Source organism: Metarhizium album (genome assembly GCF_000804445.1).
Source record: "Metarhizium album ARSEF 1941 chromosome Unknown scaffold_1, whole genome shotgun sequence".
Taxonomy (NCBI): Eukaryota; Fungi; Ascomycota; class Sordariomycetes; order Hypocreales; family Clavicipitaceae; genus Metarhizium; species Metarhizium album.
In genome coordinates, this window is record NW_024467575.1 from 3,326,944 (window position 1) to 3,346,120 (window position 19,177).

General features: G+C 55.5%; 3 protein-coding genes across 3 annotated transcripts; 2 read left to right on the forward strand and 1 right to left on the reverse strand.

Moving 5' to 3' along the window:
- Positions 1–769: 769 nt before the first annotated feature.
- MAM_00942 (CCCH zinc finger DNA binding protein) lies at positions 770–2,596 on the forward strand (the record flags this gene model as incomplete). Its single annotated transcript, XM_040819741.1, has 5 exons — positions 770–859; positions 925–1,092; positions 1,169–1,216; positions 1,284–2,405; positions 2,489–2,596. 5 exons carry the CDS (start codon positions 770–772, stop codon positions 2,594–2,596), a joined length of 1,536 nt encoding a protein of 511 aa, XP_040683006.1.
- An 814-nt stretch (positions 2,597–3,410) lies between these two features.
- On the forward strand, positions 3,411–4,232 carry MAM_00943 (signal recognition particle protein Sec65; the record flags this gene model as incomplete). Its single annotated transcript, XM_040819742.1, has 1 exon — positions 3,411–4,232. One exon carries the CDS (start codon positions 3,411–3,413, stop codon positions 4,230–4,232), a length of 822 nt encoding a protein of 273 aa, XP_040683007.1.
- Positions 4,233–6,935: 2,703 nt separating this feature from the next.
- MAM_00944 (cAMP-mediated signaling protein Sok1) lies at positions 6,936–8,924 on the reverse strand (the record flags this gene model as incomplete). Its single annotated transcript, XM_040819743.1, has 1 exon — positions 6,936–8,924. One exon carries the CDS (start codon positions 8,922–8,924, stop codon positions 6,936–6,938), a length of 1,989 nt encoding a protein of 662 aa, XP_040683008.1.
- Between the last annotated feature and the right edge of the window lie 10,253 nt (positions 8,925–19,177).

The following is a 19,177-nucleotide window of genomic DNA, read 5'->3' on the forward strand; positions in this document are numbered from 1 at the left end:
CTCCCGGGTTTTTTTTCTGATTGGGGGGGTTCTTACCCTGGCCTCCCTGTCTCTTTTTTTTTCCTGCCTAGAATTTTTAAAAGAGAAAAAAAAAAAAAAACAAAGAGAGAGCGAGAGAGAGAGAGAATTCCAGGTTGACATTCTAAATATATAAACCAAAACCACTCGTCTTGTCCTCGCTTGCTTTGAGCTCTTCTTCTACAAGGCTTCCTTGACGCCTGAGGTACTATTTCGACAGGTTTTTTCGAAATCGCACAATCGCACAACATCGATCGAGTATTATGTTATATATCATTATTCCTCTTGACGCTCGCTCCCCGTGAACAAGGCGCCCCCGCCTCCCCCAGGTTTCTCTGTCTCTTTGCCTGCCTGATGCCGAACCCGACCGTCATCATTGGGTGACACTTGGTTTGGATAATTTTGCCCTTCTTCGCCCTCTTCCTGTCACACAGCAGCTGTCCTTCCCCCGTTCTTGTCGACCCCGGACCGGGTCTTGGAGCTGACCAGGGTGTGAGCGGGCACTTTTAAATTATAATAATCTGTGTACGACTGCTACCACTCAGTACGTATTGTGGAGGTCACGGCTTGCCAATCTATTAATACTCTCTATTCATCTAATCGTCGCTTCTCCTCATCCCTCGCGTAACGACCTGGACCAGCGTCTCGTCGCCTTACGAAAAAACGAAACAAGGAGATAAAAATCCAAATGTCTGCCTTAAAGTCCCACGACAGGGACTACCGCACGCCACACCACGATTCTTTGGACAACATGTCAGCCGGAACAAATAATATCGTCGACTTTCTCCAGCGCCATCAGATCATACAGGAGCACCGAGACTCATCAGACTTGCTGATTCAGGTTGGTCTCATTGCCTTTGGCGAGGCGCTTGTCAAGTCATTTCGCTTTCTAACTCCTCGAGGCAGGATATTCTCGTATACTGCAACAAACTCGAAGCCGCCCTTCGATTCCAGAACCAGAAACTCGCCGACGAGCTCCAAGGGTGTAAACGCGATAACAGAGATTTGCAGACCAAGCTGCAGAATAGCGAGGCGAGAACCGAGTGGATTTTAAAGGAACATGAACAAATGAGGGTACGGTGACTCTTCTTCTCCACAAACGGCGGCTCGCGCTGAGGCTAAACGACGTCAATGTTGTCTCTTTAAACAGAGCCAAAATGCGTACATTCTCGTCATGATTGACGGCGACGGCCTGCTGGTATGTGCAGCACACCTGCGCGTCTCGACTGCGCGCGTAACCCCTGGTTTGCTAAATGCAGGAATAGTTCCGCGACCAATGGATCAGGCAGGGTGTTGAGGGCGGCAAGAAGGCTGCTCGCGCGCTTCACGACGCCGTCAACGCTCAGGGCGGCCAGCACGACCAGGTCGAAGTTATCACAAAAGTCGTGGCCAACTTTGGCGGCCTGGCCAAGTCTCTGGGCCGCGACCTGTCCGACTTGAAAGACTTCGCTTTGGGATTTACCCAAGAAAAGGCTACGTTTGACTTTATCGATGTTGGACACGGCAAGGACTGTGTCTCATCCAAGATTAAGAGTATGCCGCGCCCCTTCTGGATCAAGGACAATCTCGGGGGGTTGTCGGAAAAGGAGAGAGGAAGAAGCCCGTTGCTGACTGACCCGGGTCAACCCGCAGACAATATACATTTCCACCTTGCAAACTACAACTGCAGACATATTCTCCTGGGCATTTCCCACGACGCCTCATTCGCCCCCTTCCTCAGCGAGATTGCCCAAGACGAGTTCTCGCTCCGCCGCATGAGCATCATCGAAGGCATCCCAACCGTCCCCGAGCTCGTCGCCACCAACATGCCCAGCATAGATCTGGGAAAGGACCTTTTCCGCAGCGACAAGTGCCCCGACAGAAACGCATCCGCCTGGCCCCTCGGCAGCTGGGCGGCCGGACCCAGGACTGCCAGCCCTGCCGGTAGCATCGGTTGGGCCAGCACGCCAGGCCGGTCGTCGCTGTCGTACGCCAACGCCGCGAGCAGCAGCAGCAGCAGCAGCAGCAGCAACAGCAACAACAGCCCCCCTCCGCGGATTTCGCTCCCCATGACGCCCCGGCCGATGCCCAGCCGGGCCACCAAGGCGCAGCAGTACCAGCAGATCCCCCCCCAGCAGCCCGACTGGAACCCAGGCCACCGCGGGCTAGACGAGCCCATCACCGTCAGCGTCTCCGCCATGGAGAGCATCAAGAAGCGCAGGGAGTCGGACAAGCTGTGCAACAACCACTTCCTGCGCGGACCCTGCACCAAGGGCGACTCGTGCTTCTTCGTCCACGACTACAAGCCCAGCAGCGAGGAGATCAACGCCATTGCCGTGCTGGCGCGTCAGAACCCCTGCACCAACGGGCAGGACTGCGAGTCTGACGAGTGCATCTACGGCCACCACGTAAGTCCTGCTCTCTCTCTCTCTCTCCTCCTGGACGCTGTGCTAAGCGGGAACCCGTTTTCCCTTGTCCTTCAAGTATTCAGTGCCCCAGCATCCGCGACAACGTCTGCGTACACCCCTTTTGCAAATTCCCCGAGGACGCGCATCCCCCTGGGACCAAATTCAAGAACCCGAGCATCAAGGCGAATTGAATTCAATCACGTCGAATTAAGCTGCAGCCACTTGCAGCACCATATATACACATATATACATATACATACGAAATGAAGGGCACTCTGGTTATTCCTCTACGCATTTTATGCTCTACGGCAAAGGCTTCACAGGGCGGGGGGCGGGTTGGCAAACCATTTGGTCGAGAGTAGGCAGGCGGGCTCGAGGTGAAACTTCAGATTGCTTTTGGAGGCCTTTTTACTTGCCCTCGGCCGGGGCGTTTATGCGTGCGTAGTAGGGGCGGATCCAGGGATAAGCAGGCAAGCAGGTAATTTGAAGGGGAAATGCACATGTTCCCAAGCCATCATTCATTCCGCAGGCTGCTGGGAACTCGACGGGAGGGCCATCGTCTGGGGTCTTGTTTACTGCCGGTGCTCAGAAAGATGCTGGTTCCCAATGGCAGCGGATGGCCAGAGCTCTGGATGGACGGTGGCCTAGGTAGCCGTGACAACGACAGCCACCGGAGACAAGATGTAGCCTTGAACATTGATGGTGGTCACTGTTGCCCATGCTGTTTCCCCAAGTAAGTTAGGACTAGCGCCACTCTGCCCGCAGTTGATGTCGAAGGCGACTCCGAACGTCCAAAGCGCCACCGCCTGCCAAAAACGACGCCCCCACCCACCATTTTATTTGAAGCACCTTGTGCTCGACGACGACGACGTCGACGACGACGACGACACCAACAAACAAAACCTTGCTTCGTCACCACACGGGTGGCCACCACAGCAGCCCGTCTCTCCTCGCGACCTTGCATCGACAGCCCCACGCGACGCGGTCTCGTCGGGTGCACTCGCAATGTCTCATCCACGGGTAGAAGAGGTGTCGGACAGCGACGGCGACGTGGCGTCGGACCCCGAGGAAGGCGATATTGACGACTTTGTCGACTCGGACATCATGCGGCGCATCCCCCAGCCCCAGCCGCCGTCGAGGTCCTCGGCACCGCGGGCACCGGCCGCCTCCAACCTGCGCGGGCAGACGCTCGCCCACGACGCCGACCGGACCGCCTACTCCTCCTTCCAGTGCATCTACCCCGTCTACTTTGACGGCGGGCGCAGCCTCTCCCAGGGCCGCCGCGTGCCGGCCTCGCTGGCCGTGCGCAACCCCCTGGCGCGCGAGATCGCAAACGCCTGCTCGCGCCTCGGCCTGCCCACGCTCCTGGAGCCGGAGAAGACGCACCCCAAGGACTGGGCGAACCCGGGCCGCGTAAAGGTCGGCCTGAGGCAGACGCCGCAGAACGCGTCGGGCATCAGGAGCAAGCACCACCTGTACGTCCTGGTCGCGGAGCACCTGCGGCGGCACCCCACCACGGACAAGTCGCCCGGGCTGAGGGTCAGGATGGGGTCCCAGGTGCAGCCGCCCGAGGGCAAGCCGTATCCCAAGCCCGCGGTGCCGAGGGGCTGGAAGATGGGCGAGTACCTGCCGTACCTGAGCCCGGCCATGACGGGGGGCGGCGTGTCGGAGAACCTGTTCAAGGACATGATGAAGGAGATGCAGAGCGGGGGGGATCCCATGAGTGCGCTGATGGCGGGCGCTGCCGGGCTCGACGGCGACGAGGCGAGCGGCGGCGGCGGCGGCGGGAAGAAGAAGAAGGACAGGAAGGGGAAGGGCAGGACGTGAGGGCAGGACGGAAGTCGGAGTCGAAGTCGGCCGGGGCAGGCAAGACGCGGGTGACAATGTCGCCCGCCAGACGGAGGACGGTGAAGGCGACGGATCTGGCACGGCACGGCACGGGCACGGGCGGACAGGCCGGCACATGCCCGCAGGAATGGAGAATAGGGGTTTTTCCAACGGCACAAGGGGTCAATTGGCCATCGGCACGCATGGCGAGTGGTGTGTGTGAACAGCGTGTCCCGCAAGTTGCGCGTGTCGAAAAAAACGACCCTGTTCAAACCCACCTGTCCGCCCGGCGTCTGCTTTTGGTTTGCACAGCGAGGAAGTAGGACAATAGGAAAATAGACGTGGGTCCGACCCAACCCAACCCCAACCCCAACCCCAACCGGGAAAGAGCAACTCGGGCTGGGGTTTCCGCAATAGGCCCCGTCCGTCCACCGGCGCACCGTCGGCCTCGACCCACCCCTCCCAGCCTGTCGGGTTTTGGGGGGGAAAAAAAAAAAGAAGCAGCCCCCGGCCGTCCACCATGTCGACCATCCGCGCCTTCATGAATCATGATGCCGACTCCCGGCCGCGGCAGAGCAGAGCAAGACGCACGCCGGGGCTCCCCTCTCCCTCTCCTCCGGGCGGAAGCAGGATCGCGAGCGACAAGGTCCAGCCGTGTCAAGAACGAGGGACGCCCTCCCCGTTGTTGGCGCCGAAACAGGCCACGCCGACGCCGCTCGGCACACCCGGACGCTCGCTTGTTTTCCTACTCGGTTGGCGGTCACGGAGGAGAGGGGTGCCTCCGTCCGTGTTGACGGTGATGCCGGAGGCGGTGATGCCGTCGCTGTTGGCGGTCACGGGGGTTGCGGGCAAGGAGGCCTCGGACGCAGCCGTGTGGTGAGTTTCACGGCCAGCCTGCTTCGCCGCGGTCGGCGACGGCGTCCGTCGCAGGCGGAGAGTCAGTCAGTCTCATGTACGTATTCCAAATCGCTCCGCAGAGGGTCTCGCCCGGTGCAGGTGCAGGTGCAGGTGCAGGCCCTCGGCCATGGCCCGTGGTCGGGGCGTCTCGGATATTCCAAATCTCTCGCGCAAGAGTACTCGTGGGACCTGCGTAGGTGTCTGTCTCGACATGTGTCTCGCTCGTCTCGCGTAAAAGCGCTGCGCCAGGCCGCGATGCAACCACCACCTCCGCCGTGCCGAGCAGACAGGTCATTGACAGTCTCTTTCTTTGTCCTTGTCTCACCGCGGAATCTCAGACCAACCCGTTCGTCGACCAAGACAGGACAAGACAAGACAAGACAAGACGACCAAACCAGCCCGAGCTTGCCGAGCTCGAGCCCGAGCACCCACTGCTCGCATTGTCTGTCTGTCCGTCTGTCTGTCCGTCTCCTGCTGCGCACCACCATCCATCAGGCTCGACGACGACGACGACGCACTGGATACACACGAGAACTCGCGACGCGTTGCCGAGCGACACGGGCCAAAACTAAACACGTGCACCAACCGCCCCGTTGTGGTTCCGCTTCCCTTGGACTCGCTTCACGTCCATCTGGGCCTGACGACATGTCCCGTCGTCACGACTACTACCTAGCTGGCGCCGGCATCGCGCAGAAATACACTCGTGACACTGCCGCCATGGTGCTCCGTGTCTGTCGGACGGACGGCCAGCTTTGCACGCCGCTTGCCTTGGCTGGCCGACGACATGGACAGAGCACACGCACGCCACGCCGCCTTCATCTCCAAAAGTCACTCGTCATGTTTCACCGCAAACCACACCTGTTTCAGCCAAAAATGCCACACACACACACACACACACACAAGCTAAATATTGCAATGCATTCATTCAAGCTAAATATTGCAATGCATTTCATTGTGATAAATCGGTGGTGGACCGTGTCCTGTACACTATATTCAACCCTCCCATGGCCTTGGCCCTATGGTTGCCTCGGCTCGAGTGTGGACTCTCCTCAATCTTACAAATGCACCAAGTAGTATATTCCTTCCGCCCCCTTGTCAACCCCTATTAGGCTTGCAGTCAGAGAGCTTTGGCATATGCCGTGGCCGTAGCGCCCCCATTCTTTGATCCATGAATCCTACCAGTAAACGCCGTAGCTTGAACAAGAAAAGAAGAAGAAAAGGCCACTGCAAAAAAGGAACAACACAGAGCGGCTGTCCCACGTCGCGAAACCAGGGTAGACCGAGAACACACAGAATAAAATCAACAACATGCGACGGTTGGCCATGGTGATGATGGACCAAGTAGAGAAGCCACAAAGAAAAGTGCAAAAGCGTAGAAAAAATATATATGCAAGCGCCAAAGCAAGTAACCCCGCTATTCACAATTCTCCCAGTCTATTGTTAAAACTCCATCCTGAAGACCAAAAAAGAGGGGGGGGGAAATAGAGGCATGTCGATTGATAATGTAGAGAGAAAAAGAGGAAAAAAAAAGTCTTGCCGTATATATTGTGTTAGTGTCGACTTCGTTCGATTCGGCTTGTTCCACCACGACATGTGTCCAAATCGACAAGGTTCGCGAGGCCCGAGAGGAAAATGCTCGATACCTGATCCGCCTGCCTATAGCACGGTCGGAAAAAGGCGTGGCGGCGCTTTTCGGAGTCAAAAGGATCAGCAAGATCTTGACTAGGTCGAACTAACGGATACCAAGATCACCACCTTCCCAGCTCGGGTCGTCATCGATGGTGGTACTGCAGAAACTGCGATTGCCTAAATGTTACCAGGAACATCCACAGACATATCTTCAGGCTCGCCAAGATATGCCAGCTGTCCCCACACTCGCCAATGCAAAACGCCGAGATGAGCCAGCCGAGTCGCCATATCCTCAACTCCTCCCTCGTCTTGTCCATCTCGTGAAGAGTCGGAGACTCGGCACAGCTGGAGGCGATTGTTGCTGGCGACTCGTCCACCAGTGGCGAGGGCGAAGAGCGAGACTCCTGATAGAGCCTTGTAGTCACGGACTCGGCCCGCCAGTGCCGACATGAGCCTGTTGTGGAAGGCCTGTTCGACCTCTTTGTAGATTTGCGAATCAGCACGGCAGACATTGTCAATGAGCTTTCCCTCAAACGTCGGTAGCAGCTCCGATGGGGCATTGGTGTATCGAAAAATTTGAAGAGCCATGGACGGAGCGATGGTCTGCCATCGGTTGCAGTGTCGCGACGATGGGGGCGTCGACTGCAACAGCGCAACCAACGAGTTGTAAACATTCCTAGCCTTGATCCTTGACTCGCAATTCTCCGGCGCGACGTATGAAGGCATAACAAGAGAAGAGCGAGGAGAAGAAGACGCAGAGCTAGAACTGCTGAACACGAGACTCGACGGCCTCGAGTTGGACAATGGCGTGTTCAAATTCAACTCTGAGCTTGGCGTGGTTGATGAGTTGAAGGTATCTTCGTCCAGGGGCTGGAAGTCGCGACCCAACATCTTTGAACTGTAACGTGCCACTCGCTCCAGGTCTTCATACATGCGCATGCAAATATCCAAGTTGATTACGTCAACCATGTCCGACCGAAGCTTCATGATTCGTTCTTCGTCGAACAAGAAAGTGCTAGGCACTCGCTTCTCTCCAGATGAGGGAAGGACCAGGCGAGAGAGCGCTTCAAAAAAGACGCCCATGTCACCAAAGGTTTGCGTGGTGTTGATAAGCGTAGCGGAATGGCTTCTCTCGAATTCTCGATACCATTCCCGAGCCCCAGTAATATCTACCTTGCCAGACTGAATCTTCTTGAGGAAGAACTTTTGCTCGAAATGTGTCGTATCCTCAATCAGGACAGGCCGCAGACACCGAATTTGATGGTTCGCAACGTCCAGCTTCATAGCTTCCAAAACACTCAAAAGGCTGCGCATTCCGGTGACGAGTTGATCCAGGTCCGAGTCGCGGTTGCCTTCACTCAGCTGAGTATACATGGTGTCTACCCAGTCATCTCGCATGGGCGCACAGTGAGACTTGAGCACTTGGGACAGCCAGAGAGCCAACTTTTCCAAGTCGGCGATACCCTTGTGAAATTGCTGCATGAGTAATTCAATATTGAAGCCCTCGTCCAAGAATTGGCGATCACGTTGAGGAACAAGTGTCTGGATTATTTCCTTGACGGCCTTGAGTAGCGAGGGCAGTGTCCAGTCGTCGGTCTCCCCGTGTTTGGCGTAGAAAGCGGGTCGGTCTGTGATGAACTGTGTTAGTTCCTCCTTTAATGCCCGCCAAAACTGATTAGCTCTCTCTTGCTTTTTTCGCCCCTTTTCTCCATCCAAGTTCGGCCTAAAGTGCAGCTCAGGGTCAAAGTTTATGTCGTGCCGCAACTTGGGATTATGTATTATCTTTGACACGTCCAGTTCGCTAAGCGTAGATTTTGTGACTGGAGGCTCGAGGGGCAGTGATTGGTGCAGGGAGTGCCGCCTCGAGCGACGTGTCACTGACGGCTCCGGTGTGGGCGAAGATGACGGTGATGTGCTAGATGAGCTCCCTGAGAGCACCGAGGGAGCAGGAGTCGAGGACCGCAAGGCCGGATCACACCGCCGCGGTGATTCTTGTGATGTTGATTGAGCTTTTTTTGAGCTTTGTGTCTCGTCTTGAGGAGCCTGTTGCATCTGGACATCGGCGTCTTGTATTTGCTCAGTCTCGTTGTTGGGCCCAGGGGCTGACGTTGAGAGATTCCTGCGTGATCTCTCAACATGGCCGCCAGTGTCTTGCTCTGGTACCATGTTAAAGAGTTGACCGTGGTTCTTACTCCAAGCCGCAAGAAAGTTGTCAAAATCCAAAAATGCGAGGGAGCTGGTCCCCTTAATAGTTGATGGCAGTGGCGTGTTAGTCGCCGTCAGCTGGTTCGGTTGGGGGCTTAAGCTTAAGTAGGTCCCAATATGAACCTTGTGTACCTAAACAATGACTGTTTCCGTGTTAGCAGAAAGAGGAACTTGCGTACTTCAAAGTCGTAGTGCATGCAAAACGTGCAAGGTGAAATGCAGACTCCGGTCACGAGGCACGGACAGTTGCAGACTCAAGTCGCCTATTTGAGGGCGAGCTGCAGCAACTTGGAGTCCAAGGACCACGTGAAAAAGGCTGTCGGCAGGACAAGAGAAAAAATCCGTCATTTTGCAGCGGGCACCAGACACATACATGGATGTGCTGGAGCAAGTTGCAACAGATTAGGGGAGGGGGGATTCGGTGCTGGTGATCTCTTGGTGCTTACATCCAGATATACGTAGTCGGCGTTGTATGAAGACTTGATATGTCGACAGGGGAGATGCCCGACCCGGGTACGCTCGGCCAAATATCGAGGTTTTCAAAGTGTGGCGTATGGAATTATTTCCTGACAGGGCTTCTATATCTAGGATCCTCCAGTCGGGTTCCGACTCCTTTTGGCCGAATCACAGACAAACACAAGCGGCAAACAAGTTTGCTGTGACGTCGTCGTGGTCGACCTCGAGTTGGAGTTCGCCTTCGAGTTCGACCTGGTCTTGGACTTGGAGATTGAGTTCGAAGTCGGTTTGGGTGCCGTTGGGAAGGGAGGGCCCGTATGTGGCCCAAAGAGGGAATCAAAGTGGATTAAATGTAGGCGTAGACGTGGGCAGTGGGAGCTCTTAAATGCGCTCAGAGACAGGAAAGTGAGTACACAGATGGCTTTCTTGGAATCAAGGTCGGGAAATCTAAAAGTCAAGGCAAGGAATAAAGAGTCAAGGAACAAAAAAAGAGACAAGAGTCGGCACAATAGACAGTGGGAAGGAGGCAAGGAGGTGAAAAGGGAAAGAGGACGAGATCAGATTGGGGGACCCGAGGAACAAAAAGGTGTTTCTGAACGGAAGGAGCAAAGCGGACTTGTCCCTTGGGATTGGGACACAAACCTGGATCCAGGGAGGCAATGGCGCCGGCAAGGAAGAGTGACTTGGAGAAAAGGAGGGCCGGGACTTTCGCAAGGGGACGGAGGGTGGTCAAAGTCCACCTGCACACATTGCGCATTGAGTGGGAAGGGCATTTGGCATGGGCAGCCATGCACGCGGAAGTATCTCGACTCCATCCATGGCGCCAACGGTACGAGTCGCGCTGCAGTAAGGGAGCATGGAGGAGTGAGCACTCTCATTTTCAGTCATTACACATTACACGAGCAGTCTGGGTTCGGTCAAGCAATGGAATGACTAGCGCAGGGCAAGCCGCCACCGACCCGACAGGTACTTGCAGAAAGAAGGGGGGGGGGGCCCTCCCCATCACAGGGTCCGGCTGGCGGTACTTGGTACTACGAGTAATGAGTTGTCTGGGACCGTCCACCGTCCACCGGCCACCGGCCACCAGTTGACCGGAACAGAGTTGGCACGTTGGGGCAACTGGAGCACGCCTGCACGCCTGCACGCCCTAACATTAACGCCTATGGCCAGGTGCCACTCGACTTGACGCTTGCTCATGCTGGTAGCAGACGCTAGTGCCGAGCACGCCCGCGCGCCTGTACAGTTGCGCCCCGGGTCAACTGGTCTGTCCGTCTACTTAAGTACTTAAGGTAAGTAAGTACTTAAGTACAGTAGACTGGCACTAGATCACACGGCAGAAGACCTGGCGCACCAAGCCATTGCAGCCAGAGGTGCCAAACGGTGGTATCAGGCGGTGCCGCCATGCATCCCACTACTTACAAGTATGCAACGTCGACAGTTCAACAAGTGTTCAATATTGTGGCCGAGCCCGGTGCCTCATCCCTCACGTACTTGAGTACTCCGGTACTCGAGTGCCGCACGTCCGTTCTTCAGCATGCCAACATGTCCCCCATCGCGTCCCGGTCCCAGGTGCCCTGTCCACGGTGCCCGGTGGGTGCCAGCATTAATCATCATTAGGCACCCTACTTCTTACCTAAAATAAGTGCCTAGGCTACTTACTTAAGTACTTGGGCAGGTACCCACGCAGATTAGGTACTTAGCATGGAGGCAAGCAAGTGCACATGTGGGCACAGCTGAACATTGGGGAGCAGCAGGCTAACACTTCAAGCATCGTCGCTGGCGCCGGCGCTGGGCATGCGTACAAGTACCGTTGACCCGACCCTTCCCAGGTCCAGTAGCGTGTCGGTGGTTCGAGATACTTGGCGTGCCCCGCGCCTCACACACCATTCCAAGTACCACCACACCACACACGAATGCAGACCTGTCCCTCCGTGTACTTGGATGGCCGGGCGCAGGCGCAAGCCTCGCCTTACTCCGACGCAGCTCTACTGCAACCATGGAACATTGGTCGAAGCCATTCTCAAGTACCTGGAGGTACCCAGCCTTCACCACCAGCCTACCGCTTGGCTGTTCAGAGCGACCAAGCGATGACTAGCTAGCGCCTCTGTCAGAATTCTTGTGCTCGTTTGCGTCCTGCTTTACTTTTTATCTTTTGCCTTTTCTTTTCCTTCTCTCAATTTTTTTTTCTCATCACGGCTACTTCTCTGGAGAGCCCGCTGCCGTCGTGTACCACCAGTCCGCGGACATGCGCTGGCTCCGCACCGAAACGGCATGGCTTGGCCTGCATTCGCACCGTCTTTCAGAGCCCGTCCTGCCTGCGACGACACCATCAGCATCCGTCAACGGGTCGCAACGGCGGGCGAAAGTCGCGCACTTGAGCAACCGAAAACCATCGGTGGCGCCGGGCGGCAGCAAGTGCCAACGCGCGCATTCAACGCATTCAACGAGTAACTATGTGCCTGCTCGGGTGTTGCACGTCGACGTCTGATTCTGCGCGCGGCACCAAAAGAAACAATTTGGCCTTGCATCCTCACATTCTGCCTTCAAGCCCAAACGAGGTCCCGGTCATAATTATTATTCATGCACCATCAGTGGTCGGGGTCCTCCACCCCAAGGAGGCAAGTACCTGAGGAATGACTAAGAAAGTAGGGGGCTTGCTTCTTTTGATTGTCCGTTGCCAATCGGCCTCGGCGCCAGGCGCTTTCGGCAGTGTTCGATGTTGGCCCTGCTCGATTCAAGAGGCCCGGTTCGGGTTTCGAAGCCTTTGTACCGGGACAAGTTTAGAAACTCGTGGCCGCCGGGCATCCCGGCATGGTTGCAGTCTCGGGTGGCCAAAGCCTGCCCCAAAGGTACCACTACATCCTCAGGCGCAACGTTGAACCTTCCTCCTGCTATATAACAGGCTGGCCGTGGCTCGGCCGTGCGCCCCCTCCACCAAATCTACTCGCCATCGTTGCGACCATCGCCTTCCAATGTTCCTTCCCTCCCTCCGATGCACTGGGGACCCGGGGCGTGCATGTTGGCTAGGGCGTGGGCTGGGCGTGGGCTGGGCGTGGGCTAACGTGTGGACTCTGCACTTGGGCCTCGCATTGCTGCCAGTACGCTCGCTCCATATGCGTATGCGCATATATTATTAGTAGTACGACTCGAGTGCTGTTACTAGTACCACTAGTACTACTAGAACGTAGTACTCGTAGCAAGCAGTATTAGTATTCAATTCATGGTCATTTTGAATCGGGGGCGTCTTGCGTGGGCGCCATAGCCCGCGACCTGGGGACACGGAGACTGCCATGGCCCGTCTACTATGCCATTGCACACAAAGCCCGACAAGGACTTTTTGTCTGCACCTCTTGGTCCTTCGCCTGGGAGCTCTCTCTCTTTGAGGACTTTGGTAGTGATTGCGTATCTTGTTGAGCCACGGAATATGTTTCACACAAACGGTCCTATGTCCTCCGTCAGTGCTTCACGCCAACCCAACCATCGTCATCGTCTCTTTGCACATGGGAGCCCCTGAGACGACGAACCTTCCCCCTTCCCACGGTTTTGCTTCACAAATGTTCCAATCTCCAAAACACCGCCCCCTCGCCCCTGCGAGACTCGACTTGCCTTGTCGCCAAAGTGGCCGCAGTCTCAACTCGCGGGTAGGGAGAGCCTCTATACGTTTTCAATTCCGTGGCACCTTGACCCCTGCGGGCTCCCGACCCCGAGTCCCGAGCTCCGGGAAGAAGACCCATAGTACTTCGTCATGAAGAGCACAAGACGGATCGATTGTTCTACGTATTTGTATGACGTCTCCTGTCGTTGCCAAAGTCGTCGTCGACTTCCGCAGCCGCCGCTTCAGTGTGTGCCTTGCTTTTGCCTGGCCTGACACGGAGTGCTCCGTACTCTGTCAAAGAAAGAAAACTTAGAATCCAGCCTTGACGTCGGCACATGACGGAACCTCCTTACCTCAGCGCCGACAGGATATATGGTGGCGGTTCACGTCGTAGGTGGCTAAGGCACTTGAATGCCAGGTTGTTTAAGAACAGCAGCACAGTACGGAGTACCCGTACGGAATACTACTAGCTGATGTCTGAAGTTCAAGTTACCGGCGCCCACTTGAGCCTTTGTATCCACAAGCAATACTGAAGCGCTGCGAATGTGGCGGACGCCCCGATGCCGCCACTCATATCCCAACCGACGGCATTGCCATTCTGGCAACTTCCTACTGTGGAGGTGCAGCAGAAGAATTAAGAAAGGGAAAAAAAAAGCCTGCAAGTTGTCAGCCTATGCCCCCCTTCATGTTGTCATACGCATGCTCAAACGAGGACGGGCGCTCCGTCGTTCGTGCCTGGTTCAGTATCACGATAATCGGCCTGGAGCAGTCGGCTGCGTCTGTTTTGTTTTGCCCACAAATGCAACGCCAATTCTGCTTCCAGACGTCGATACTGCTCTTGTTGTTTGGATGACGATCATTTGGTGCCGGAATATCGGGCATCCGATGGTCGAATGGTGCGAGCGAGACTTCGGTATTGCTGGTATGTACGTACACCGTACTGCCGGTACGAAAATGTGACCTGTTTGAGCCTTTGGTGCCCTTGCATGTCTCTGGTCCAGGTCAGGGGTGGCAAGCGCACTCAAACTTCCCACCGAGATGCGGTGCATGAACAAGGGCGCTCTCGTGTCTGCTAGTGGTTTTGCTGATTGATACTCCGTACCAGTAGTTATCATTTTGGGGTAACTACTCCGAATGGACACTTTGAGTGTCATGTTCTCCTTGGCTAAACTGCTGACTTGGGTATGATGCAGCCAGTTGTTTGGCTACCGTGGTTGCAAACTTCGAAACCAAAGTTTCCAACATGCCTACCTCTTAGGTAAGTAGGTAACTACTAGGTAGGCACGCAGGGCATACTGCGGTCAGAATGCTCCATACAAGTATCATTAAACTTTGGACATGTGCGTGCATGCCTTACCACCTATACCCTCCATACAACGGGTACCCAGGAACCCAGAGTCCCTCCGTCAACACAGATGCATGCCATATCGTCCGCCCGCCCGTTCGCCCTCGGTATCGAGGGCTGGGAAAAGGAAATATCGGTCGATGGTTGCAGAGTCGCGGGTCAAGGCTGTATTACCCAGCGACTCGTAATATTGATTTGAGGGGCCGTGTCGTGGTGTGCTGCATTCAAGCATTGGCAGAGTTTTGGGGTGGTGACTTGCAGCTTCGATGATGTCTCCTCGTCGGCCAACTAGCCCATTATCTCCGTCGGGTGCAAGAATGAATACTGAACACCTAGAGACTACCAGTTGTGTCAAATAAGCGGCATCATATCGTTTCGTGAAACCTCACCAACCGACGTTCATCACCGTGTATGCATGCACCATCCTTCGGTTGTTCTTTCGCATCGTCATGAGCTGAGTGGCCACCGCACTGCACATGCCCGTGGTCATCATAAAGGCCTTTCCTTGGCTCGCCACACTTGGCGAGATGCATGCAACCAGTCAACTTTTGTTCGCGTCAACTGCCTCTGGCTAGCCGGTAAACGCTCGGTTTCTGACGAGGCGACCTGTGCAGACGAGACGATGGCGTTGCTGGTCTATTCAGTTTGGTGCCTTTGTTAGGCGAGCCTGGCGTCTATGGTCTGCTGGAGTGGCAAGTCCACGCCGCTACCTCAAACACTGCGTACTAAGTACCTACCTGGGGACGTACCTACCCAGATAACTACCTGTACGGAGTACCTCGGCCACGCAATCCGTCGTCGCCGGCCATAGCTGGTAACGGGGCCATGGGGAAGGAGCAGCCGACGGGTCGCACATCCTATCCATATCTAGTTTGAGCCGTCTGGACCTGGTTGAATGAACTGGTCCATATACTCATCCATCCGTCAATTACCCTAGGCTGGCAGCTGGCAGTTGGCACCTGGTCGTTGCGGCAAGAAATACTCCTTTCCAGGTTATTTGGCAGCCAATGCTTCAGATGAACCGGCACTAACAAACGCTTCCTCGAGGAAACTGACTCGCTCTCCGCGTCAGCATTGCACCCCACTCCGTTAATATGTGCAGTGCAGCAGACTCTCAGCCGGTTACGCTGTGCGTCCCGACACGACACACAATACGGGTCCCGCGTTGGAAGTCTTCTGGTTCGAACCCTCCTCCATCGACCGACAACATCGTGACCCCACGCTACGGCGCACTTTTCGAAATATCCCCCCGAAACCACCTATCCGTCCTTCTCTCGTCGCGTCGATACGTGGCGGCAGTCCTGCTTTCTTTGTTTGCTCCGGTTTTCCGCTGGCCGGGTGACTCTCAGCTCTGGCCGTGCGGGTGCGTCTTGCATGGATAATCTCCCATCCATTTCAACATTAGCATGGTCTGACCTGAGTGCATGGCGACGTCCGACACAAGCCCACAGCCGTAGTCGACTTGCTCTCAGCTGTTTAGGCCACAATGCAGAGTCCCCAGCGCTCGAAGCAGCCAGTAGCCCTCCGAGTTGGGTATTCCCACGATACGACTCCGTGCTGCCACACACAAGCCCACGCTCGTGCTAGCGCCCACACGCCCACACACCCACGCCCACATCGTCCGAAGACACGCAAGGCCTGCAGCCATCTACCTAGCGGTACTCGCCTCGGGACAGGGGCACCACTCTGGCTGCCCAGCCTGGGACAGATCTGCTATTTGGGAGTCAGTCATTGGATACGTTGGCCCGGATCATGGCGGAACCCTGCCGACCATGTTGCCAGACTAGGCCTCCCGCACTCCTGGGACTGGGCAGACCGCGGAACAGGGATGTCTGCGTTAAAATGCATTCAGATGTTGGCTCCACGATTCGCTCACCAGCTTCTGGGAGCCAGGCCTCGCCACGCCCGTCACCGTGGGCTTCTTTTCAGTGCGGGAAGCTTGGACAAGCAGTATTGTATCCTATGCAATATCTACATAGCTCTGGCTACGCAGACAGAGTAGCGTCATCTGCGCCGTAGTCCTGGTGGGTTCCCTGTTCCAACATGGCCATTACTGACTACCACAACATCCTTGAAGAGGTACTCCGTACAGCGTGGCATGATCGCGGTGCGGCCGATCCTTCCACCACCCAACGTATCCATTCTCTTTGCCTTGAGCATCACGGCGTTGCAGCAATACTGCACACTACAGATGCATCAGCTCCGATACTACAGGGTCGAGTCCGGCACAATAAGCTTGTTGTTGAAGAAAGTGCAAGCACATGGTTTGGTTTCCAGACAATGGGCCGCCAGGTACGTATCAACAGTTAGTTGTCATGACCTATGCGTATACAGGGTATGGATCCATAACCTGAATTTCCACTTACAGGTGTACTTTACTATTTAGAAATGCTGCTCAGCAATACTGGACCAAGCTCTCATTTCAACAGTCACAACTTACGCGCTGAGACTTGTTAGCGAGGGCCGCAACCTGTTTACAGAGGCGGGGATGCTCTCGTTCAATGTGGCGGCCTGAAGCGTGGGGGCTTCATGAGTAATGAGAAGCCTGCGCACATTGTGTTGGTGTCCCTGAATAGATGTGTTGTGTGCCCTTGCGCGAGGTGGCGTCAATCAAAAGGAAATGAGGCACATTTGTCAACAGGAGATTGGATTTCCAACGTGATGAGAAATTTTGGCCCAGCGCAAAGGACGGGGTACCGTTCAATGGAAGCCACAACTACGCAGATACAGGTCCGCGTTGACAACAGCTGCATGGGTCAACGTTTCCGTTCTGAGCCCACCAAATAGTTACAGCTTGACCGATGAAGCCATGGGGCATTATCGTATGTGGAGAGGAACGTCCCATGAGTTGTTCAGGTGGCAAAGCCGTAACAGGGCAAATGGTCCATGGATGTACTACTTGGATCGCCAAGGCTTCTTTGTCTCGCGAGAAAGCCAAGTCACATCAAACAAGCCAATCATCTTCCATCACACACTGGTGGTTAACGCATCGCAGAAGCGGATTCCCACTTGACAGTTTGAGCCTGCACAATTCAGTTGGCTGACCTGCAACACGGTGTTTTTACTGAGCCAACATGGACACGGACCGTGGCTGGGTTACCAGCGGTTGGACCTGGTATGAATAAGAATTACAGCAAATTTCGCGTTTGTGGGACTCGTTTTTAAGGCGTTGACACCCCTTGAGAATGTGGAGACACTACCGGCGTACGGCAATGGATTAGTACTACACACAGTCTGGCTTCGCTCATCAAGCAGTGTCCGGTTGAGCAACCTGGGAGCGAAGGGAAATAACTGTGCTGGCCCTTGCTTGGCTGGCAGAAACCCGTCACACACACACACACACACACACACACACACACACACACACTCGCTCACTCACTCTCACTCACTCACTCGCTCACTCGCTCACTCACAAGATGGTGATGAAGATGCTTGAGTGACTACAATCTCAGTGGCCACCACTGCCCGCGAGCCTTTGAGGAACCTCCCGCAGTCGAGCTTACGTTGTTGGTCGGCCCTTCACGGCTAGTCTGAAGCCATGGACAATGGCTAGCTTGAAGCCGTGCGCGGGTGAGCCGAAGCCGAAAACATGCACGCTGATTAGTGTTGCAGTCGACGATGTTTCATCAGCTATCGGACTCTACGAAGCTACGGAGCATCAGGCGTACCCATTCCGGGGATTGCCATGGTGAGGGTTTTTTTTTTCCTTTCCGCCAGGTTCACGGTTCACGGGTATAGAGTACGTACGAGGAGCATCCACCCGGGTCGCGCCAGGCATGCCATCTGGGCTTGGCTTGTGGGTGGAGGGAGGAATGACGGAAATCGATCTGCAAATGAAGAGAAAACGCAGAGCTGTTGAGTTAGACGGCTGCCTATTCGCAGTATGGACTGTGGACAGATTTGACACGTACTGGGCGGAAATGCCCAGCAAGACAATCCCACTCTCCCAACAAGCCCGGGCCTCTCGCAAGAGGGGGGAGGACGCCACGGCCCATCCAGCAAGATTGGAGTCCTGAGGACGGAGCATGGAGTAATAAACTAACTACCTACCTAGGTAATTATTACTACCCATGGCCTGTCAAGCCTGTTGGTCCCGGGCAAATACTCCGGCGGTCGGTCAGTAGTGTGCATAATAGGTGCATCCGTTTAAACGTATGGATGTTGCGATAGGCTGCTGACACTGGCCTTGTCAAGCTGTCGGCCTCGGTTACCCTTTGATGAATAGTCGCTGAGATTATTGAGACGACCCCCTTCCTTCACTTTGCAAGGGATGCTCTGTCAAGCAAGTATGCGAGTTGTTAAATAACGTTACTCTGTAGTCCGTGCCTATGTAGGTATTGCTTTGTCGCACAAGGTGAGGCGGCTGGCCAAGGTCCCTTCCGCAGCGGCATCGTGGTACTTGTTTCAGCCGGGCTTCCTTTGCTCACCCACAACTCTGTTCTTCAGTAGTCTACGACTCCACGCAGCCGTCAGGGCATTCACTGTCAGGAAAGGACCGACGAGTTGAACAGAAGCCGAATCGCCCGGGGGGGCTTCATTCCTCTGCAGGCATACGAACCATGTAACACGCGTAGGACGCTGCTTCGACCAGCGGTCCGGTCCCGAGGACTGTGGTACTGGAGATGCTGGAAATAGGACTGGTCATTTTGTCCTGCCACATGAGCCTCGTCACTGGCTGCTGATCCCATGGGTCCGGGCCGGCAACTCACGTGCGCATGTGATGGTGCCAGGCTCCATCCAGCGCCAGTGGGTAGAGATAGAGACTGGATTCCCAAATCGGAACCCCGGAGCGCCCGGCATCGTCGATTTGGCTCCAGG